General features: G+C 43.1%; 1 protein-coding gene across 4 annotated transcripts; it reads left to right on the forward strand.

The window, feature by feature from the left end:
- The first annotated feature begins 1,069 nt into the window (after positions 1-1,069).
- Positions 1,070-24,280, forward strand: LOC135512799 (SHC-transforming protein 2-like). Of its 4 annotated transcripts, none has more exons than XM_064935190.1 (14): positions 1,070-1,379; positions 6,061-6,315; positions 10,683-10,753; positions 18,731-18,791; positions 18,994-19,113; positions 19,263-19,316; positions 19,516-19,567; positions 19,790-19,916; positions 20,571-20,748; positions 21,121-21,214; positions 21,379-21,549; positions 21,731-22,038; positions 22,267-22,455; positions 22,675-24,280. In XM_064935190.1, exons 2-13 carry the CDS (start codon positions 6,172-6,174, stop codon positions 22,417-22,419), a joined length of 1,533 nt encoding a protein of 510 aa, XP_064791262.1. In that variant the 5' UTR covers positions 1,070-1,379; positions 6,061-6,171; the 3' UTR covers positions 22,420-22,455; positions 22,675-24,280. The 4 variants fall into 4 exon arrangements, with proteins under 4 accessions (XP_064791262.1, XP_064791263.1, XP_064791260.1 ...); XM_064935191.1 differs by lacking the exon at positions 1,070-1,379 and adding an exon at positions 3,815-4,808; XM_064935188.1 differs by lacking the exon at positions 1,070-1,379 and having other exon boundaries at positions 4,821-6,315.
- The last annotated feature ends 783 nt before the right edge of the window (positions 24,281-25,063 follow it).

Here is a 25,063-nt window from a genome sequence, read left to right on the forward strand (position 1 = left end):
GTTGTTTGTAAAAATGTTTCCTGTGAATTAATGATTTTTTCTTTTGATTTGTTAATCGAAAGAATGACACACTAGCCACCGAGTTATAGAAATAGAGTCCATGTCCATTTAGCGTGCTTCTTTAGTACTACAATCATGTCATAATCATGTCATGAATATTCAATCATAAATGTTGCCTAAAGGAATACTAGTTTTTCCACTGATAATACCAGTCACACTCTTTCATAAAGTCATAAGCACTTCTTGTGGTGTACGTAATGTAGCTAGCCATCAGTGTTTATTTTGAGTTGCTAAATAACACTTAAATGTCAAAGGAACCACATTTGTTCCTGTGACCTTTGGGGGTTAGAGTGCTGTATAAACAAATACTGTCATTTTACTTCTGTGCTTTATCATCTATTTGAAATTCATCACCTATACAATAATAATAATAACATACAAAGACATTGTCTTCTTTATAACTGCAATGTAACAACAGGTTTAAACCTGGGCTGTTTTAAAAGTGGCGGATTTGTGACTTTAGAAACCCAGCTGTTTCCATTGGCCCCATGTATGATAGTTTCCCTTGTGAATTAGTTACACAGAAACAGCCTGAGTTCTCAGAGAGTGTGTTTGCACGTTGTTATCATATCTCTGGGCTCTGTAATGGTTGCTAATGAGACATAGTGCATGCACAGCCTGCCTTATTCCACTGCTGATTGCAGTGTTACAGCACGCTGAAAACCAGGTGAATATTAGCTCCTTGGATTGCAGTGCAAACAAATTAGTTGCATTTCCAAACACACTGTAAGTGTTACAGATACAGATGCATTCGATTTAATCAGAAAAGTTTTTCATTGTGTCTGCAGTGTGTATTAAACGTCTACATTCACTGTTGTTTTTAGATGTGTTATAAAGAAGCCGGTCTGAAATGCTGCTTACTTTTTTGATAGATTTCTATTAATCTGGTGATATATCGTGGAGCCTGTTTTCACTCTCCTCCCACCTCTCATGGATGTGGTAGACCTAGTTAGTAGTATGGTCTGCTGCTTCTCTTCCTATTAGTCATCAGTCACATCCTACATATTGATGACATTTGGTTTATCAGTAACTTCTCAATTCTCTTATGCCACAAACAACCAAGTGATGTAATTGGTTGTCGAGGAGTTGGTTGTCGAGGAGAATGCATGTTTTTGTGTGTAACTTGTGTTAACTGTGGCTTGTTGCCATTGCGAGTTTGTTTATTCAGTCTATGACTTGCAGAAGGGTCTTATGCTCATCAAGCCGTTATGCTCTCTCACATACTCTGAACTTCCTTTATTGCTTTTGAGTTTTAGGTTTCTGGGTTATTGTTCAAGTCAGGCCATCTTCACTCTGCTCTCCAAATGTCTGAGATATAGGTGAGTCTATTTCTGCCTCTCATAATTCCTGTGTTTACTGCATGTACAGTGTATTGTATTTATTTGCTATTTTATCTCTAAGCGTACACACTCTTTAAATCTAGTGCGTTTCATATTTTGCCTTGCACAATCAATTTTATGGTGCGTTAAGCCTTTTCAACTTCCACCTCCGCAAATGTTGGCCTTTGCAAATGAACCAAGACTTTTTTGACATTTGTATGTGACCTTTTGAATTGTAATCAAATGTTCCCAGTGTTGCTTTTTCAAATAGTGACATATTTTAATTATTTTGAACCATGTCTCCATGTCATGAGCAGTAACAAGACTATGCCCTCTGAGGAACTACTGCGGACTAAGATGATATATTGTGGGGCAAAACAAAATGTTTGTCTTTCATCTCAAAGTCTGGGTTGTTGGAGGAAGTCACCAGGTTGTTTTGATGGCTTTATCCAATTTAAGCTCAAATGAACCTGTTTTTACAGCATATTACAGTATGAGCAGCTAGCCCTGGAGTTCTGCTCTGCCTGGGATGAGTGGGTGGCATGTTTTAGTTGGTTGATTTCCCTCTACTTAGATAATAGGTGATTCAGTTAATTATTTGGTCATCCATGTTAACATGCTCTCCTAAATAAAGTTTAAAAAAATGTTTTTTATTTAAAAAAATCACATGATTGGCTACAAAGCCTAACCTTAACCCGTTAGTTGTTGTTTGTGTACTGTAATGTAGGTCACTGTGGAATAATTGCATGAATACATATCTTACTCGGGCCCTGCACAGTGTGCTGTGAGTATGTTGGCCATTCTAATTATTCTTGAAAAAGCCTGTTAATTCAAAGTTTACAAAGTTTATATTAGGCCCACTGGCTTTCTAATCTACAGCACCTTCAGAAAGTATTCATACCCCTTGCATTTTTCCATATTTTGTTGTGTTACAGCCTGAATTTAAATGTGCATAAATTTAGTTTTTTTTTGTTGCTGGCCTACACACAATACCCCATAATGTCAAAGTGGAAATATGTTTTTTCAAAATGTTTAGACTAATAAGTTGCATGGACTCACTCTGTGTTAAAGGCCCTAGGTGTATCTGGTGTAGAAAGTCAAGTGCAGGACAGCAGATATGAGTAATCAAACGTACTTTACTCAAAAAGTCAAATATACAAAGTAATGAACACACGTACACCATGACAGACCGAAAATACAAATAAACAAACACTCACAAAAACCATGTGGGGAATAGAGGGTTAAATAATGAACAAATGATTGTGGGATTGACAACAGGTGTGTGAAACAAAGACAAAACAAATGGAAAATGAAAAGTGGATCGGCAGTAGCTAGAAAGCTAGAAACCACCGAATGCTGCCCGAACAAGGAGAGGGACCAACTTCGGCGGAAGTCGTGACACTCTGTGTGCAATAATAGTGTTTAACATGTTTTTGAATTACTACCTCATCTCTGTACCCCACACATACAATTATCTGTAAGGTCCCTTAGTCAAGCAGTGCATTTCAAACACAGATTCAATCACAAAGACCAGGGAGATTTTCCAATGCCTCGCAAAGAAGGTCATTTATTGGTAGATGGGTAAAAGTTTTTAAAAAAGCAGACATTGAATATCCCTTTCAGTTATCAATTACAATTTGGATGGTGTATCAATACACCCAGTCACTACAAAGATACAGGCATTCTTTCTAACTCAATTGCCGGAGAAGAAGGAAACTGCGCAGGGATTTCACCATGCGGCCAATGGTGACTTTAAAACATCCTGTTTGCAGTAAGGCACTAAAGTAATATTTCAAACAATGTGGCAAAGCAATTAACTTTTTGCCCTAAATACAAAGTTTTATGGTTGGGTCAAATCCAATACAACACATTACTGAATACCACTCTTAATATTTTTAAGCATAGTGGTGGCTACATCATGTTATGGGTATGCTTGTAATCGTTAAGGACTGGGGAGTTTTACAGGGTAAAAAAGAAACGGAATGGAGCTAAAGACAGGCAAAATCCTAAAGGAAAACCTGGCTCAGTCTGCTTTCCATCAGACACTGGGAGATTAATTCACCTTTCAGCAGAACAATAACCTAAAACACAAGGCCAAACCTACACTGGAGTTGCTTACCGAGAAGACAGTGAATGTTATACTTAAAAAACACTTCAACTTCAACCAGTAAAATGTCTCTTTGGCAATGAGTGTTAGCATTTTAGCTAACAACTGCTGCATCCAAAATAGGTGTTTTGCAAAGAACACAACCAAATATAATCTTAGTGACTATTCAAGCAAGAATCAAAACATCATTGTAAGAATATTATGAGAACCCCAAAAAAGTAATCTTGTTTAGAGGTAATACTTGAATGGGCACGGATGGCGATGGCTTTCTCACTGCCGCTGAAAGTCGCGCGCATCTGTGCTTGACGTCAGTGTGTCGTGTACTGGGAAAGGGTCTATATAGTCAATCTGAATATGAATTGTTTTCATATTCTATAGCAAAAAATGTATTGATTCAATTCATTCATTACAATTTTACATATGCTAGTTAGAAAACAAGTTAATTTCAGCTACTTTATTATTGACAGGTGCACATTCATTATTGCTTTTTCCTTATTGACTTAGGTGCTGTGCCAAATCATTTGCTAAATTATTATTCCTTTAGTGTCACGTTCGTCATAAGGATCGGACCAAGGCGCAGCGTGGTATGCGTACATTCTCTTTTTATTGAATGAACAAAAACAACAAACAAAACGTGAAGCTATACAAACTAGTGCTGACAGGCAACTAAACATAGACATCAGGCAACTAAACATAGACATGATCCCACAACACAAATGAGGAAAATGGCTACCTAAATATGATCCCCAATCAGAGACAATGATAAACAGCTGTCTCTGATTGGGAACAATATCTGGCCAACATAGACATACAAAACCCCCTAGACATACAAAAACCCTAGACAATAAAAACTAGAGTGCCCACCCTGGTCACAACCTGACCTAACCAAAATATATAGAAAAACAGAGATATCTAAGGTCAGGGTGTGACAATTAGTAGTTATGCATTAAGTACAAACCTTTGTATTCTATATACTGTAGGGAGATGGGTGGTGAACACTTACACTACACACAGAACACACACCAATCACACAGCAGAGGAGAGTACTTCCTGTTATTTGTTGCCTGTGACAGAGGATGCAGTTTGGATGCGATACTGGGGACATTGACGTCAACAGAGGGAAATTGGGTTTTCTAACGTCACAGCACCCCATATTGCACAATACCAATGAATGAGTTTCCCTTGAGGTGTGACTCTCTCACATTCGAAACAGGAAAAGATTGTCACAGAGTTCATGTTCCTCAGTCAAGTCCCAGCTCTCAGTCATCATCATCTCATTATGAAATCAGAAGTGTAGCGAGCAGAAAGATAGGACATTTCAGGTATAGTGGGCTTTTCTCAAATGTTTTACATTTCTAAAACCATTGATAATTCATTGAATTTTGTCACAGCTGCTTTGTCTTAATATACTGGCAGCACAATTCAGTCCCATAAATGTGAAATATTGATGTTAATGTATAGTAGCTAAAGTATGATGTGTATTGACTCTCTTCACTAAATTATTCATTGATGGTCTTTGTTAAAAATGGCCGCAGGCATGCATGCTTTGCTTTTGCAGCAATTGCCTACGGTATGTCTTATGGTGGGATGCTCTGTCTTTCTGTCATTGCAACATGCAGGGACAATATAATGTGTAAATGGTGTCTGTGCTCTGCGCTGCATGTAGATGCTGATTGTGTGAACGGATGAACATGCGTGTGTGTGTGTGAATGCTTGTGTGTGTAAGCTAGGAGGGAGGCTCAGGCAGATGTGTGATGGCTAGTGCTGTTTGAGAGCAGCTGGGCAGGGCGAATAGACAAGCAATAACACAATGACATCACCGAGAGAGAGAGAGAGAGAGAGAGAGGGGGAGCATGTGAGCGAGCCAGAGAAAGGGAGAAGGCTGGAGCAGGCCAGCTCAGATGCAGAGAGGCTGGAGAGTGAAATGAGCCTGTGTGAGTGGGAGAGGACCATACAGCACTCACTCAACAGGGGATACAGCTATTTCCGGAAGATTTAGCAGATTTTGTCCCACTCTTCCATTGCACCTCCCCCCCTCCCCCTTTCCCCTTCCCCTCATCCTCTGTCAGCCCCTCTCAGCCTCTGCTTCAGGCTGCTCCTCCGGGCATGCTACTTAAGCCAAAGTATGGCCGCTTTCGCAACGACTCTGTGACCTCCTCCGACGACCTGATGCAGAGCTTAGCTATGAGCGGCAAAGTGGTTGCCACCCCGGTGGTCCTCTCCTCCGCCCCCAGCCTGCCGCTGCCCCCCCTGCCTCCTCTGGAGTCCATCCCCCGGTCCTCCTCCGCAGCCCCTGCTCTGGCCGACTCCCCCTGCCTGGACGGGGAGCAGGACGCCACCACCACTTTCTGCATGCTCATCCCCAGGATGCCTCAGTGGAAGTTCTCTAACTCGCTGCTCAGCAGGAGCCCCTCCAACTCCAGCTCCAGCAAGGACTCGGGCAAGGCTGCAGCCCCCTCATCGCAGGGCTCGCACAGCCCCAGTGGAACTTCTGCCCCCAACGGTCCCGTGGCCAGTCTGGCTTCTGTTTTGAACTCCTGTGACCCTGTGTGTGTCAACCCCTGTTCCCTACAGGCCATCAGCAGGCACAGATCTGCAGCGGGCTCAGCCAGTCCAGGCGGCCACAGCGTAGGGGCTACAGAGTGCACAGGGAGCCCCGGGGGCCACAGCGGATCCAGGACGGGGATGAACCGCAGGACAAGGGTGGAGGGCATGTGGCTGGGAGGGGAGGACTTCAACCAGAAGGGCAGCTTCATCCACAAGCCCTCCCAGGGCTGGCTGCACCCAGACAAGAAGATCACAGGCCCTGGGGCTTCCTACATAGTCAGGGTGAGTAACCATACATGCAGCCCCTCTACAGCTTTGTGCATTACCCAAATGTTGTTATTGTTCAGCATACCTTTGAGCATTTCTGCATTGCATTTTTTAAGGGTCGTCTTCCTTGCAGTTAAATACTGTATCTATCAGCGATAATTTGACAGCTTGTTGATGGTTTCCACCTAGAGTTCATGTTATGTCGAATAGCGAATCATTTAAATTCCCTCAGTAAAGCTTTAATAAGACAAAACTGTCAGAAGATATCCTGTTTGCAGTTAACATTTGGGACGTCTCATTCCTTAGAAATAATATCAACGTTAAGATGATTCACCACCCTAAAGGTGTCTCTTGGATACAATTGGACATGCAAATGTCAGGCAGTGTGTTATGCACCCAATGGGTCGAGGTTGAGGAGGAACACATGATTTAATCCAGATAGATGGCTCTCTCTGCTTTGTTTGCTGTGGTGTGATGGGAAGACTGTCAGCCTACACCCTACAGGCTTCAGGGTGGGTGGGAGGGAGGAAATAAACAGAACAACACATATTGCATGTGGTGAATGAGAGACACGTGTGTGTGTGTGTGTGTGTGTGTGTGTGTGTGTGTGTGTGTGTGTGTGTGTGTGTGTGTGTGTGTGTGTGTGTGTGTGTGTGTGCGCGCAAGTGTGCTAGTGTGTGAGTGAGTGGCATGTTTCTTGATCATAGTTTGATTGTTTCCACCTAAGTGAAATATTGGATGGCATATCATTTTGGACAGACATGCATACAATACATACAGTCTTAATCAGTGACAATGGTAACGATCTTTTTACAAATCCTGATGGTAGTGGATACGTTAGGTGTTATCACACATTTGGTCAAACTACACTTACCCCTCAAAGCCTAGTTCCTCTCTAGGTTTCTTCTTAGGTTCCGGCCATTCTAGGGAGTTTTTCCTAGCCACCGTGCTTCTACACCTGCGTTGCTTGCTGTTTGGGGTTTTAGGCTAGGTTTTCTTTACAGCACTTTGTGACATCAGCTGATGTAAGAAGGGCTTTTAAAATAAATTTAATTGAAATTTGACTTACAAATATAATTATATCTAAGAAATATAGAAAACAAATTATAATATTGTCCAATGAAATAGGTCATTTTAAAAACCATTGTGTCTTTTAGTGAGTAAGATGTAATTTCCTAGTCTAAGCCCGTGATTCTGGCTCACAATGGGTTACATCCGAGGCAGACTGTTTGACGTCAATGTCAATGATCTCCCCTCAGCAATCCCCTCAGCCCCTTCGCTCTTCCCATCCCCCCTCCTCTACTCCCCCAGCCTCAACAAAACGACATGGCTCTTTATTAGCACAGTCTAGGCCCAAGCACGCTTTCTAATTACATCACACAGGCACCATTCATTCCTATACTCCATTACATTTAATCACAGTCATTTGTATCACACGTGGTAGGGAAGAACTAGGGTGATATAGCAGGGTCAACGAGTCCATCTGCATTAACACTGAGGAGTAGTAGTAGCAGACAGCATAGAGAGAACACTCAGCCAGGGGCTTCCCTCAGCTCTAACTGTGCTTTCCTACAATTAACGCCTCTAACTCTGCCATGCCTAATATAGTCCACAGCTAAACATGCTACACTGAGAGGAAACACCAGAGAGCATTACAGGAAATATGTCATTATGGTTGTGCCCTGCACCAGTTTTCATTAGCAGTTTGCTTTAGCCTAATCCGTTATAATAATATTTAAATGGCCCCTGCAGCAAGACAGGCAGATAAGATGTGTGTATATAAGGGACGTTGTGTCTTTTCATCCTCTCTATATAATGTGGTGTGCAGGGAGGAGCACCAGTGAATCTATTACTGTCTGTATGACAGCAGATTTATGCTGCTCTCTGCTTTTCTCTCTGCCATCATGACATACACTACATGGACAAAAGTGTGTGGATACCCCTTCAAATGAGTGGATTCCGTTATTTCAGCCACACCCATTGCTGACAGGTGTATAAAATCGAGCACACAGCCATGCAATCTCCATAGAAAAACATTGGCAGTAGAATGGGCCGTGCTGAAGAGCTCAGTGACTTTCAACATGGCACCATCATAGGATTCCATATTTCCAACAAATCAGTCAGTCAAATTTCTGTCCTGCTAGAGCTGATCCGGTCAACTGTAAGTGCTGTTATTGTAACGTCTAGGAGCAGCAACTGCTCAAGCGTTGGCTGGAGTAGTATAAAGCTCACTGCCATTGGACTCTGATGCAGTGGAAGCTTGTTCTCTGGAGTGATGAATCACACTTCACCATCTGGCAGGCCAACGGACGAATCTGGGTTTAGTGGATGCCAAGAGAATGCCTAAATGCATAGTGCCAACTGTAAAGTTTGGTGGAGGAGGAATAATAGTCTGGGGCTGTTTTTCATGGTTTGGGCTTGGCCCCTTAGTTCCAGTGAAGGGAAATCTTAATGATACAGCATACAATGACATTTTAGATGATTCTGTACCTCCAACTTTGTGGCAACAGTTTGGGGAAGGCCCTTTCCTGTTTCAGCATGACAATGCCCCCGTGCACAAAGCGAGGTCAATACAGAAATGGTTTGTCAAGATCAGTGTGGAAGAACATGACTGGCCTGCACAGAGCCCTTACCTCAACCCCATCGAACATCTTTGGGATGAATTGGAATACCTACTGCCAGCCAGGCCGAATCGCCCAACATCAGTGCCCGACCTCACTAATGCTCTTGTGGCTGAATGGAAGCAAGTCCCCACAGCAATGTCCCAACATTGAGTGGAAAGCCTTCCCAGAAAAGTGGAGGCTGTTATAGCAGCAAAGGGGGGACCAACTCCATATTAATGCTCATGATTTTGAAATTAAATGTCCGATGAGCAGGTGGCCATATACTTACCATGTAGTGTGTATCTTCTTTCCTGCACATTTCCACCCAGTCACTTCTTTTCTTCCACCGCGGCCAGCCAACCAGCCAGGCAAGTTGAACCAGCATTTGTGGTGTGGCGGCCCTGCATCTTCCACTTCAAGAGCCAAGCCACTGCAATGCAGACTTCCTGGCCTGGCAAACCACAACGTGAGAAATCAAAAATAAAATTGCAACTTGGTTCAACTGACAGGTAGCGACAGTACAGTATACCTTTTCCACTGAGCAACATGAGCCCCTTGCCGGTCTCTTCCTGCTGGCCCCTGCTTCTATCTGGAAAGCAGAGCAGCAGCAGCAGAGATATTAGGTAATACACTTTAGCTGGGGACTTGAACAGGATGTTCTCTGTTGCAGTGATAGTGGGGCCAGATTAGCCCCAGTAATATGATAGATATCCGTCGTTGATGTTCACTTCCTTGAAGGCAAGGCAGTGGCTGAGATGGCGTATCTTCAGAGAAGAAAGGCACATTTTCGCCATTTCTCTGGAATGTTTCTAAGAAAAGCTGCATCACTGGTTCCAGGAAGGGAGTATTAGAGATTCTGCCGGGGGCAGAAGGAAAGTTGAGAGCTTGATGGGACAGTGTATCGTGCGGAAGAGAGTGTGACAATGAAGGCATTGAGAGAGAGAAGGAGAGGGAAAGAGGGAGAAGAAGAAGACCGTCTGCCTGATGGAAGACTTCCCCAGTCTCCTAATCTGGTTAGGGTGCTCATTTAGCTCTCAGGCAGAGAAGTTAGCCTAATTATTTCTCTCCCTGTCTCTGGCAGCAGCCAGCCACAACAACAGATCCAGACAACAAACTAAGAAGACATTGATTGAGCTTGAGTCAAATGAGGATGCATGGACATGAATGATAGAGTGTTGAATAAGCTCCTACACCTTTGAAAGTAAATGGGACTACCGTACAGTCAACATACCCTATCTCAGTGGATGCTGGTGGGAGGAGCTATATGAGGACTCTGTTGTGGCCTCTGTTGATTGAGTCCCCTCTCCCAGAGCACTTTGCCTGGTCCCCAGTGACACACACACACACACACACACACACACACACACACACACACACACACACACACACACACACACACACACACACACACACACACACACACACACACACACACACGGGCCTTTGCAGCTGTGTTGCTAATCTAGTCATGGAGACATTATTACCACCTTAATCTGACCATTACTCTGCCACTCACACTGCCTGTAAATAATTGGGCCTTTAGTACTATGGTATAAATGATTGTCATACATGCTATGTGTTAACCATTCTGGAAATACATGCTACACTGTGTGTGATACATGCTATTGCCGTAGTACCTTGTATCACTGAAAAAGGCTGTTATGACAGTTCCAGTCTCATGACCAAAAGTGTTTTAATTGGATTGAGAAAAATGATCTATAGAATAATACATATTGTTGGAAATCTATCATGTAATAAAGTATGTTTCTATCTTTGCAGTACATGGGCTGCATTGAGGTGTTGAAGTCGATGCGATCGCTGGACTTCAACACTCGGACCCAGGTGACGAGGTAAGTGAGGATTGATTCTGCTCTGCTAGTGATGAGTCAGTAGAACTCGATCTGATTAGAAGGACAAGGTACACAGAAGAGTCACAGTGATACCAAATCAGGTAGAAATTCACAGGCACGCCAGCCCTGCTTTTCACTGTAATGATATTACTAGCAAGGCCCAGAATATTGTGTATCTGGTAAACATCATTTTGACTAAGCCATTGATGCATGTAAATGGCACATGTGAGCCTTTGCTGTGTGTTTGTGTGACTGTGTGCACTCACACGTTTACATGTGTGTTTATTTGTGTACGTGTACACATGTGATGCTGGTGGTACAAAGGTGGCCAGGCGGGGCTCCAAGTCTGAGTTGGAGCAGTGCAAGCTTTCTTTCTTGTCTTTTTTTCTTTTTCTTGTTTTATTACATTTATTTGGACAGGGACAATGTACATCAAAAACATCTCCGAAGTGAGAAGTGATGCGTTGCACCAGATTATATTTTACAGCTAATTTACATCTGAAGTCCCGGGCAGGTGAACATATAAACATGAAAATAGCTCCGTATGAGAGAGCAAATTGGGAAAAGGTGGTGGTTCGTTTGGGGACGCTGCAGTCCTCCCTGGTGGAGGTTCTTGTGACCAAGGTTATTATAGTTTTGTGTTTTTTTATATTTGTTTTTATTTCTTTTCGTTTTTTTTTCAGATCTACTTTACTAGTTGTTTAAGTATATATTAAGTGTTTATATTACTTTGTTTCAGTTTTTTGTTTTAGTGTTGGGGACAGAAAGTATCCTGTGTGGGTGGCGAGGAGCCATTTACGTGTGGTATATACAGTACTAGTCAAACGTTTGGACACACCTACTCATTCAAGGGTTTTTCTTTATTTGTACTATTTTCTACATTGTAGAATAATAGGGAAGACATCAAAACTATGAAATAACACATATGAAATCATGTAGTAACCAAAAAAGTGTTAAACAAATCAAAATATAGTTTGTCATTTAGATTCTTCAAAGTAGCCACCCTTTGCCTTGATGACAGCTTTGCACACTCTTGTTTATTTTATTTTTATGGGGGAGGGATGTTACTTCTTGCCACTGTCGGGCAAAAATGCACAAGGTGAAGGGTCAAATCATAGGATAGGTTAGGTTTAAAGGTAGACTTACAGAAGCGAGATGGAGTGGATGTGGGAAGTAAACAGTAGTAGTGAGTCAATTTCCACAACAACCAAGAGCATTGAAGCGCAAGGCTAAACTTGTCAGCTGTTTTGGTCCAGTAACTAACACATTGTAGCAGGGTGAAGAATCCGTGCACATGCGCAGATAGTCTGTTTGACTGTGTGAGAGCAAAGTTTTGCATGGTGCTCATGGCGTGTTCGACCAGATCACTTTTGTCAAGTAGCCTTTCATTCTGGAGATACAAACTGTCCGACTGGCTCCTACATGTAGACTGTATGAACTTGACAAAAATCATGTGATCATTTTACATTACATTTAAGTCATTTAGCAGACGCTCTTATCCAGAGCGACTTACAAGTTAATTTTTAACTTTATTTAACCAGGCAAGTCAGTTAAGAACACATTCTTATTTTTCAATGACGGCCTGGGAACAGTGGGTTAACTGCCTGTTCAGGGGCAGAACGACAGATTTGTACCTTGTCGGCTCGGGGGTTTGAACTCACAACCTTCCGGTTACTAGTCCAACGCTCTAACCACTAGGCTACCCTGCCGCCGATCAAAGGTCATTAAGTCTTGACTGCAGAAGACTGCAAGTTTTTGCAGTTGCTCTTTACCAACTTCATCCTGCAGCCATCGCCTGCATTGTGGGAGGCTCTATTGCCAACGAATGATTAGGTTGTTTCGGTTTAACCCACGTGAACAGGAACCAATTTGCAGTGATTTATGTGTACAGTGGATATACAAATAAATGTGATATGAGGCTTTGTCTCACTAACTGATTGTACAATGTGTTATATTATTATTATATATTATATTATTATTATATATTATTATTTTTTTTACCCCCATTTCCGTGGTATCCAATTGTTACTATCTTGTCACATTGCTACAACTCCCGTACGGACTCTGGAGAGACGAAGGTCGAAAGCCATGCGCCCTCCAAAACACAACCCAACCAAGCCACACTGCTTCTTAACACAGCACGCATCCAACCCGGAAGCCAGCTGTAAAAATGTGTCGGAGGAAACACCGTGCACCTGGCGACCTGGTTAGATGCACAACGCCCGGCACACCACATGAGTCACTAGTGCGCAATGAGACAAGGAGCCAACTTTGCGTTGCCCCATGGACCTCCCGGTCGCGGCCCGGCTGCGACAGAACCTGGGCTCGAACCCAGAGTCTCTGGTGGCACAGCTAGCAAGCCGCACTGCTTCTTAACACAGCGCGCATCCAACACGGGAGCCAGCCGCACCAATGTGTCAGAGGAAACACTGTGCACCTGGCGACCTGGTTAGCGTGCACTGCGCCCGGCCCGCCACATGAGTCACTAGTGCGCAATGAGACAACCCGCAATGCAGTGCCTTAGACCACTGCGTCACCCGGGAGGCCCTCATCATCATCATATTATATTATGATTTCAGTTTGTGAGTATGTGATTTGAGGGTTAGAAATGACCTGTACACTCTCGTTGGCCCTAGCTTCAAACTCGTTGCCAAACCCACTGGCTCCAGGTCATCTACAAGTCTCTGTTAGGTAAAGCACTGCCTTATCTCACTGGTCACCATAGCAGCACCCACCCGTAGCACGCACTCCAGTAGGTATATCTCACTGGTCACCCCCAAAACCAATTCCTCTTCCTTTCCTTCCAGTTCTCTGCTGCCAATGACTGGAACGAACTGCAAAAATCACTGAAGCTGGAGACTCATATCTCACTCACTAGCTTTAAGCACCAGCTGTCAGATCAGCTCACAGATCACTGCACCTGTACATAGCCCGTCTGTAAATAGCACATCCAACTACCTCATCCCCATACTGTATTTATTTATCCTGCTCCTTTGCACCCCAGTATCTCTACTTACACATTCATATATATTCATATATATATATATATATATATATATATTCTGCACATCTACCATTCCAGTGTTTAATTGCTATTTTGTAATTACTTCGCCACCATGGCCTATTTATTGCCTTACCTCCCTTATCTTACCTCATTTGCACATACTGTATATAGACTTTTGCTTTATCTTGGCCAAGTCGCAGTTGCAAATGAGAACCTGTTCTCAACTAGCCTACCTGGTTAAATAAAGGTTAAATAAAAAAATGTTCTACTTCGCCATAATAAAGAACACATTTTATTAACAATGGCAACACTGCCATGTTGATGTGAGCCTTGCTGTTGGAAAACCACATTACATACTGACCAGACCGCGCGTGCGCCATTGCACGCATTTTGACGCAATCAGATGCGAATCAGGACACGCAGGTTGAAATATCAAAATTAACTCTGAACCAACTATACTAATTTGGGGACAGGTCAAAAAGCATTAAACATTTATGCCAATTTAGCCAGCTAGCTTGCTGTTGCTAGCTAATTTGTCCTGGGATACAAACATTTGGTTGTTATTTTACCTGAAACGCACAGGGTTCTCTACTCCAACAATTAATCCACAGATAAAAAGGTAAACCAATTTAGTTTCTAGTAATCTCTCCTCCTTCAGGCTTCTTCTTCTTTGGACTTTATATGGCGTTTGGCAACCAACTTTGAGGTGCATTACCACAGCCGACTGGAGTGTGGACCTCAGTTCATCTTTCAAACATCTATGTGGGTATATGCTTCTAAAAACCAATGAGGAGATGGGAGAGGCGGCACTTGTATGGCGTCAATCCTCACAAAGAGAACTAAATTATATTTTAGCACCTGGCTACGCAGACACTCGTTGACGTACACCAGCAGTGTGGGTGCAATGATTGAATAAGACGTATGTATATATTTATTTTGCAACGCTCGTGCACACGACACCAGACGTGTAGTCAGCATGTAGTGTCCGATTTTTATCTGTCGCAGATGAACCACCCCTGACTTCATTCCTCGACTGTCGTTTTCAGTTTGTTGTTTTCGCTTCACAATTCAAACGTGCCCGATATCTGCGGTGCAGCTCGTGGCAACGTCATCTTGCTTTCTACGTTTAAATTAGAAAGTCAATGTCAATGTGACCGGCCAGATTCAGAAGTTTGAAAATTACATAAAAAAACAACAACATAAAAACACCATTATATTCCTGCCCCCAAAAAACCTACAACTGAACATAATTTATGATGGTTTTATTTTCATTTCAGTTTTTGTTTACTTGCTTGTGACCCTGCTATTTTGGTCTGATCAGAGGTTATAAAAATACCCTCAGAGGTGGTGATAGTACATTGTGTGTAATCTTGAACACCAGACAGATCTTTCTCTCCTCCATTATCGATTGCCAGTAATCTGAGCCCCCCCCCCCACACACACACACACGGTTTAAGTGCAGGGGGAGAGGCAGAAATGGAGTGATGCAGAGATGTATTATTGATGATGTTCGCTAATGACTGTTGAGAGCTGAGCTGCAGTGGTTCACGCAGACACTCCCCTGCCTGCCTGCCTACCTGCTGGAATATGCCTGTAGGAGACAACAAGAATGAGGGAGAAAAGCAGAGATCGAACATTTATGTATTTATGACAGTGTTATGGCAAGATCTATGAAATAATGAATTTAACAATGCTCCATTTGAATAAATGAGTAGCATAATAAGAAGCTCAATATTGTCATTGCTTTCAGAATGACATTTGTTTACATTATACGGTTATTGTAAAGGATGTTGAAGAAGAGATTGGGGATGTCTCCATTTGACCGTGCATTCCGGATTACTTAATTTAATTACATTTAGTTGAGGTTTCCTGTTCCGCTTCTATTTGGTTTTTCCTGTTGGGTCTTTTCTGGAGTCACTTGTTATTGGCAGATTAAGAAAGACCCTGACATTCCCCAAGACACACCTTCAAAGACTGACTGGAGAACACTGATTATCATTCCAGCATGAGGTCCTCTTTGACAGGTGTCAAAGTGTGATGCTTTTGGGCCAATATGCTACAAACCCACATGAAAAAAGACTATATTATACTATAGTATAAATAATGTAGTAAAAGAAAACTAATATATACTGAAGTAATTAATGTAGTTTTAAGTTCCTCGGCATACACATCACAAACTGAATTGGTCCACCCACACAGACAGCATCGTGAAGAAGGTGCAGCAGCGCCTCTTCAACCTCAGGAGGCTGAAGAAATTCGGCTTGTCACCAAAAGCACTCACAAACTTCTACAGATGCACAATCGAGAGCATCCTGGCGGGCTGTATCACCGCCTGGTACGGCAACTGCTCCGCCCACAACCGTAAGGCTCTCCAGAGGGTAGTGAGGTCTGCACAACGCATCACCGGGGGCAAACTACCTGCCCTCCAGGACACCTACACCACCCGATGTTACAGGAAGGCCATAAAGATCATCAAGGACAACAACCACCCGAGCCACTGCCTGTTCACCCCGCTATCATCCAGAAGGCGAGGTCAGTACAGGTGCATCAAAGCTGGGACCGAGAGACTGAAAAACAGCTTCTATCTCAAGGCCATCAGACTGTTAAGCAGCCACCACTAACATTGAGTGGCTGCTGCCAACACACTGACTCAACTCCAGCCACTTTAATAATGGGAATTGATGGGAAATTATGTAAAATATATCACTAGCCACTTTAAATAATGCTACCTAATATAATGTTTACATACCCTACATTATTCATCTCATATGTATACGTATATACTGTACTCTATATCATCTACTGCATCTTTATGTAATACATGTATCACTAGCCACTTTAACTATGCCACTTTGTTCACATACTCATCTCATATGTATATACTGTACTCGATACCATCTACTGTATCTTGCCTATGCTGCTCTGTACCATCACTCATTCATATATCTTTATGTACATATTCTTTATCCCCTTACACTTGTGTGTATAAGACAGTAGTTTTGGAATTGTTAGTTAGATTACTTGTTGGTTATTACTGCATTGTCGGAACTAGAAGCACAAGCATTTCGCTACACTCGCATTAACATCTGCTAACCATGTGTATGTGACAAATAAAATTTGATTTGAATTGATTTTAGTGTTTTTGCAGATTTTAGTACACTAGTATTTACTGTATTGTTTTTCAGAATGTACTATACTATTGTATTTACTGTAGTGTTTTTGCGGACTGTAGTTATTTTGAAGACATTACTGTAGTATATACTATTCTGTTTTTGTTTGTTTTGTTTGGTTATCTTTGATTATCATAGAAGTGGGGGAGTTTTCCTTCAGGAAACTTACTGGAGAAATACTAAAAGAGCACATTTTCCATAACCTGTAGGACTGGGGTCTAAACAGAGCTTCTGTGCTTTTCCATAACCTGTAGGGAACACAATATATGTAGGTTTCTCACTTCTGGGTGGCACAAATTGCAATATGGGTGAGGGAAATGGGCAGGGTATATGTCAATTAAATCCTATAATATTTACTATAGTTGCAGACTGTAATGTTTTTGTAGTATTTACTACAGTGTATTTTGTTCTACTGATAATACTGTAGCATATACCCACATAGTGTTTACTATAATATTCTACAACATTCTATAGTAAGTACTACAAATAATCAATGTGTAGTATAGTATTCTAGTATTTTTTTCATGTGGGATGGGACATGGCCAAGAAAGATGCAATGTAACATGTACATGGCCAGGAGAGATACTGCAAACAAACACATTTAGTCCATTATCCATGTGTAAAGAACGTCATGCTGCTTGTTTAGCGAGTACCACTTCCTCCCGATTCGAACCCAGGACCTCTGCTTTGCTAGCACACATGACAGCCCTCCTGAAGCATCTTACTAGTTGCGCCACATGAAAAGCTAGATATTTGGTAGTGCAAGTGGGGACACTTCAGGCTGAAGAGTAAGTTTCACACATTGCAGGCTCTAATATTCTCCCAGGCGGCGAGTTGAGTCTCTTTGAGAAGTCCTTTACTGGAGACGGCCGCTCCTGCTTTTTAAATATTTACGAGTCAATTGATAGGGGCCGGGTCCTTGACTCTGGCAGCCAGCCGCACCTGTCCCCTCTGTCCCCTGACAGACCCCGTGTTCCGGCTATCTCTGCCACCACACAAGGGGATATCATCAGACATCATCACTCATAAGTCCCCAATGCTCTCCATGCTCACAGCCTAATGACATAGAATACACTACACTAGTACACCACACGCTTCTGATTGGAAACAAAATGGAGAGGAAAATGAATGCAAATCAAATAGAGCCCGATGAGCACATAACTCATCAGACCAAGACATTACGCTGTTACTTTCAATCATGCTGAGATACTTGTGTTCCTTACCCTAATAGAATTTACTGGAGAGAATTTGTTTATGTGAACTCAGCTAAATGTGATTATGATATTAAGTGTTCCTGTTAGCCGTGTGTGAACTGAGATTAGACGTCTGCTATCCTGCTTTATTCTGAGGGCCCCTGTGTCCTTTGAACTGAGATGGATTGGTGACTCCTGACCTCTGACCATGACCTGAGGCTGAGGGAAGGGCCACTGACTTGCTCTTTTTATAGTTTATGCAACCACTTTACCTGCACGCTGTCTATAGGATGATGATGATGGAGTACAGTTAGACTTTTCAACATTTTCCCATGTAGCTGCTTGAAGCTGAATTCCAAATTGACCCCTGGCCTCTATCCTCTAGGCACTTCAGTTGATCTGAAAGGATTGGCTAGATGTATCCAATATGGCAAGATGCCCTTCTAGCCTATCAAAGGGCAAGATGGAACTATTACCATGATGCTCTCAGATGTACTGTTTGTAAAGGGTATGGTTTAGGGGAGATTTGGGATTCATTATGGGGTCAACTGTTTGTGTGTTGTCATTCTGACCCCTCCCCCTCTCCTCTCACCCCTCTCCACCCACCCAGGGAGGCCATCAACAGACTGTGTGAAGCTGTGCCTGGGGGTAAAGGGGCCTGGAGGAGGAAGGTGAGCGAACGTATTTTGATGCAACACTAGTTCAATTGTTTGTGTGTGTGTGTGTGTGTGTGTGTGTGTGTGTGTGTGTGTGTGTGTGTGTGTGTGTGTGTGTGTGTGTGTGTGTGTGTGTGTGTGTGTGTGTGTGTGTGTGTGTGTGTGTGGTGTGTGTGTGTGTGATGCTAAGCCCAGGCTCTGTGCTCCTGTCCTGTAGAACATTAACAAGGCCCTGCAGTCCGTCATGGGGAAGAGTAACCTTCGCTTCGCTGGTATGAGCATCGCTGTCAACATCTCTATAGAGGGTCTCAGCTTGCTCATTCCCACCACACGACAGGTTGGAGATCTCTTCAACTAATGCAACACAAACAATACATGTCAATCTTTAGAAACCTGTTTTCCTAACAGGATAGCTGATTTGTAGATTATTTGATGTGATGAAGGACTGATATAAAAGGTGCACCTCCCTCTCTTCCTCTTTCATAGGTGATAGCACACCATCCCATGCAGTCCATCTCCTTTGCCTCTGGGGGAGACACGGTGAGAGTTTGCAGCATAAGTGCACTTTGTGCTTTCCTTTCTCAGTATGTTTGTTGACATGGGCCGCTTGGCAGACTGCATGTCTGACTTGGTTGCTTTTGACCGCTTTCCAATCCCTTGACTTCATGATCAATAAGCCCTCTAATGCAATTATATCCTAATTCATCAGAGTTTATTGAGGTTTTTCCCTCTGTTGCAGGACACGCCCGATTATGTTGCTTATGTGGCCAAAGATCCAGTCAATCAGAGAGGTATCTCCTTACACACTATTCAGTTTACTATTGTATTTCATAAACAGAAACAAAGCTATGCAGTTTCTTCCTGGCATTAAACGCATTAGGATTTTCTGGCATTATGGTTTACTAATGCTTGTTTAACTTAAAGATATAGGTTTTTCTATTTTTTTCTTGAAAATATAAGTTGTTATCCTCACAGTGGCATTGCGGAACTCATATCCTCCATGTTCTCTTCAGCATGCCATATCCTGGAGTGTTGTGACGGTTTAGCTCAGAATGTCATCAGCACCATCGGGCAGGCCTTCGAACTGCAGTTTAAACAGTACCTCCACAGCCCTCCCAAAGCCATCCCCACTGTGGAAAGGTGAGACAGGGCCACTGCAGTGAATCTGGGATGATAGAGGGAAGTGAACCAGCAACCATCAGGTTTCCAGACTAGCACACTTCAAACTGTTCCAAAAGCCCAGACCATTGGCTGTTGTTGTAATATGCTAACTTATCTGTAGTCAATAAACCAACACTCATCCATCGCACACCACTGGATCGACTGTTTGACAGCGTGTACAATGACACACAGGCTTGAAATGAGCACCACAATCAACATGTAACCACATGCACCATGGTCAGTGTGCACAAGCACTGCACTCAATATAGGGTTGTGTCTGGAAAGACAAAGACTTTACACACACATGCATTCAGTGTGTTCATTCTGTGTGGTTATCACGGAACTGGTACAGTGCAAGTATGGTGTGCTACTTAAAGCGTTGACACACGCTCAACTCAATATGAAACTCAAACATTTTTAGCTCAGTCACTTGCTAGAAATGTGATATGCTGTGCTCAGATTTCAGTCCATCGAAATCAAAACTGTTATTTAAAGCAGAGTGTGTATCTCCTGCTACCAACAATAGAACCATTCAACTCTAGTGTTTACTTTATCGAATGTGGAGGAGGTATCTGATCCCTTGCCTTGTCATATTTGGGAATTAAATGACCTCTTCTTATCGTGTCACCTCAGGAACATCAGGACAGAAGACTCGGCGTGGGGAGATGACGAGGACTCGTTGGAGCACGACTACTACAACAGCATCCCTGGGAAGGTGCCTCCTTTTGGGGGAGTGGTGGACTCAAGGCTGAAGCCTTGTACGGCCTTGCTGGGCCACATCCACAGCCAACCAGAGAGCAGGGCAGTGCAGGTGATTCCCCAGCCTCCACCCTCACCACCAAACCCTTTGATATAGTATTTCTGGACACATGACTAACGACCTTGCCTGGCTTTTCAACATAAAGTCTCATAGAAGAGAGAGAACTGTGAGCATACAGTAGCAGGGAACCCAATAACTGTCTTGTAGATGTGCCTGCTACATAATTACAAGAGATTGATATCACTCAAGATAGAAACCAGGCCTCTAGGTTAGCTAATTGGTGAGAGGAAAGTCTTGCTCATATCCTGCAGCCTATACAGAGGATTCAAACAACTATTTATTACCAGGTGGTCTGAAGAGTCATAAAGAAGTACATGTCTACTATTAGTAATGCTAATGTGAGTTTTGGGCATCTGTTTTTAGATGGGTTCTCCATCCAGGAGAGAGACAGCTTCCTGCCCTTCAGGTCAGCTGTGCTACGAGCTTCACTGGGATACTGAAAACAACGGCAGCTCAGGTGAGACACCATGTGGTCTGATATGGTACTGCACGTCACAATACTGCAAGTTACAGATATTACAATGTTTGTGGATACTTACTTGGATACTTACATACTCTCTGCAATGTTCTTACTTAAAAAGTAAGTAGCAATGTATTAGTAAACTGTGTTGTGATTGACAGGTCTGACATCAGATGGTTACCAGCGGGCAGACGGCCAGACTCCGGGGAGCAGGGACTATGAGGAGCACCTATATGTGAACACCCAGAGTCTGGAGGGATTGGAGCAGGGAGCAGAGGGCCACAGGGGGGCCAGGGGGCCAGACAGCCCCATGAAAGACATCTTTGACATGAGTGAGTCTCATCAACAGCTATCCATCCACTGAACACAGCCACTGACACAATAGAGATATTATTATTCAAGATGAAGGGAGTATCTGGGAAATAGGGTTGGCATGTATGGATAATGTCATTCATGTTACAGGTTCAACGTGTGTGCCTTACACGTGTTCTCACTTTTCCTGGTTCTCTGTAGGACCCTTTGAGGATGCTCTAAAGATGCACGAGGCTGGTGGTGTCAGTGGTAACGGTGGGGTGTGTGTTTTGAAGAACCAGTGGCCCAGCCCGCCCCGACGTCGTGCCCCTGTCGCACCTACAGAGGAGCAGCTCCGGCGGGAGGCCTGGTACCACGGTCGTATGAGCCGCCGTGATGCTGAGAAACTGCTGGTCCGAGACGGGGACTTCCTGGTACGAGACAGTGCCACCAACCCAGGCCAGTATGTCCTGACAGGCATGCACTGTGGTCTGCCCAAACACCTGCTACTGGTGGACCCAGAGGGAGTGGTGAGTGATAATCACCTTCTGGCATTTAACAACAGTCACCTATTGACATGTGAAAATTCTACCTAAGTGGAAATTAGGATTTGCACCATAGAGTATATATTTTATATGGAAATGGTGTCAGCCACTTAGCTATAGCCTAGCATTAGCATTGTTGAGTGCAAAACAATGGTATCAGAAGCATTCTTGTTAGCATCCTTAAATATGTGGTGACCTGCTAACATCTGTTAGCCCACTCCTCCTCGTCACTGTCAGGTACGCACCAAAGACATGCTGTTTGAGAGCATTAGTCACCTGATCAGCTACCACCTGAAGAACGAGCTGCCCATCGTGGCGGCCGAGAGCGAGCTGCACCTTAAACAGGTGGTCCGGAGGAAACAGTGACCCAGCCAGCCACAGAGGGGATGACTTTCTGGAATGGTAAGAGACAACAATGACAGCCCAAAGGGATTGTGCTCAGCACTGCTAGTTCTAGATTAAAATGACTGTCTTGTGATAACCTTTGTTTCCGTGTGGGCAGATTATTGATACATGATACTGTATTAATAAAGTTTATGTTTTAGATTTTAGTCTTGTACTGGTCTTGTTCTCTAATATGTGTTTGAGTGATATCCTTTCAAATTGTGCCTGTTTCACCAGGAGTCAGAGGTGTGTCCATGTAAGCCCAAGGGAGGAAGATCTTCACTGCCATAACCATATCCCCAGAATCAGAGCTTTCACTGGGGTAGAAGGACACAGGCGACTCCCTCTGCCCAGGAAACAGGAGCATTGCTACAGTACTTGGCTTCCTCCCGCAGTGCCCACAACTGTCCACCATTTCTGCCTGAACTCTCAGCATGCAGTCATTAAGCTAACAAACACCTGGATGCCTCAGAACGGGAGGTAACAGACCAGACAATCACAAGGATGGAATTCTAGGTCAGAGGTCACAGATGGTCCGAGGTCAGATGACATCATCACAGTGACAAACAGTAGTTGTTCCATAGGAAATCATTATTTTCGAGTGCATGATGATGTTGCAGCTCATACTGAATTTCAAACTGCTGTAGTCATGCACAGTCCCAGAATGATTTGGGTTCCCTGTGTCTTTCACTGAACAAATGTGAACATTCATAGACAAAAACATTGTAAATGATATGTAAGAAAATCCTGGCAGAAAAATATCACTCAATTGTTTCATCAGAAAGCAGTTCTTTGCTCCTCAGACATTGGGATGCTTTAATGGACTTTTATATACTGTTCATCTGCAGCAGTAGCAACTGCACCTTCATGAGATTTATTCATATGTAGTCTCAGGACCAAATTCTGCAGGCTTTAAATATCTGATAGCATATGCTTTAGAGATACAGTACTAACCAGACACAAACCTAAAACATGTGTCTGTCCCTCTGTCCTCTCAATATCCACAAGACTACATAACACAAAATACATGGGCAGAACTCTGAATATCAATGTGATTGTTCAATTATAATAACCACACACTTGTCAAAGTGTTTGTATCGGACAGTCGGCTTGTCATTGAATACCTACCCGAGTTGTGTATTATCAAGCCTACTGTATGAAGAGAGCACTGGTCAGAGCCTGTACTCTCAGAAGGCAGACTACAGTACTACAAATGACTCAGTGTATATATAATGAACATCTCCTCAGTTCAGTGCCTTAATTGTCCATGTGTTTCATATCTTTCCTCTCAAATCGCTTGTACAGTGTCATACATTCTACATCTACCACCGAAGAAATACAGTAGTGTGGTATGTATGTATGTATGCATGTATGCATGCCCTGAGAGCAAATTACACATTTTCTTGCCATGCCAAACCATAGTTTAATCAATGAAAAGAGTGGACTGAAAGAAATCACACATTTTTATTGTGAAACTTTCTATAAGCTGCTGATTAATGGGGGGATACTGTATACTGTAGCACCTCCCACAGTGTGTTCTGATTGGTTGTCCTATTATGTGCTTCCTGTTCTATTGTATGAATCCTCCAATCAATAATCTTTGCAGGCATCGGCCCTAACTGATTTGATCAGGATTCTGTGTTAATGGCAAAATGTTTGATCAATCGATAGGGGATCCTTTGGTCTCTGCTGTATCTTTGTCTCAAAGGGGAAAGATAGAGGACATTGCTTTCTGTGATGTTAGTATACTTTATGCAACTTTTCTAAAAGGACCCATTTGCTTCCTCAGGGCTTTCTGGTATCTACTCTTCTTTAAACTAAATGCATTTTTGCAATAAAATATGTCAAAATTAAGGTTATTCAAATGTGCCTGATTTAGGGCTGACCTCAATTAGTCAACTGGTCGATGTTTGGTCGTTAGGCTGTTGGTCGAACAATAATGTTTTAGACGATCAAGGATCTCTGTACTTTGCTCCGTTCATCTTTCCCTCGATCCTGACTAGTCTTCCTGTCGCTGAAAAACATCCCCACAGCAAGATGCTGCCACCACCATGCTTCACTGTTGGCATGGCCTTTCTCATGGTCTGAGAGTCTTTTATGTGCCTTTTGGCAAACTCCAAGCAGACTGTCACATGCCTTTCACTGAGGAGTGGCTTCCGTCTGGCCACTTTACCATAAAGGCCTGATTGGTAGAGTGCTGCAGAGATGGGAGAACCTACCAGAAGGACAACTATACCCCCAGAGGAACTCTGGAGCTCTGTTAGTGACCATCAGGTTCTTGGTCACCTCCCTGACCAAGGCCCTTCTCCCCCGATGGCTCAGTTTGGCCTGGCCTCAAGAAAGCGTCTTGGTGGTTCCAAACGTCTTCCATTTAAGAATGATGGAGGCCACTGTGTTCTTGGGGACCTTCAATACTGTATAAATGTTTTGATACGCTTCCCCAGATCTGTGCCTCAACACAATTCCTTCAACCTCATGACTTTTTGCTCTGACATGCACTGTCAACTGTAGGACCTTATGTAGACAGATGTGTGCCTTTCCAAATAATGTCCAATCAATTGAATTTACCATAGGTTGACTCCAATCAAGTTGTGGAAACATCTCGAGGGTCAATGGAAACAGGATG

This window comes from Oncorhynchus masou, chromosome 24 (genome assembly GCF_036934945.1).
Source record: "Oncorhynchus masou masou isolate Uvic2021 chromosome 24, UVic_Omas_1.1, whole genome shotgun sequence".
In the NCBI taxonomy this organism is placed as follows: Eukaryota; Metazoa; Chordata; class Actinopteri; order Salmoniformes; family Salmonidae; genus Oncorhynchus; species Oncorhynchus masou.

What these genes read in the sequence shown, in the direction of transcription:
- LOC135512799 (XM_064935188.1), top strand. Translation starts at nt 5,593, where the DNA reads ATGCTACTTAAGCCAAAGTATGGCCGCTTTCGCAACGACTCTGTGACC. An exon ending in ACTCGGACCCAGGTGACGAG is followed by an intron (nt 10,754 to 18,730) that starts GTAAGTGAGGAT and finishes CCACCCACCCAG; the next exon opens with GGAGGCCATCAACAGACTGT. An exon ending in AGATCCAGTCAATCAGAGAG is followed by an intron (nt 19,568 to 19,789) that starts GTATCTCCTTAC and finishes TGTTCTCTTCAG; the next exon opens with CATGCCATATCCTGGAGTGT.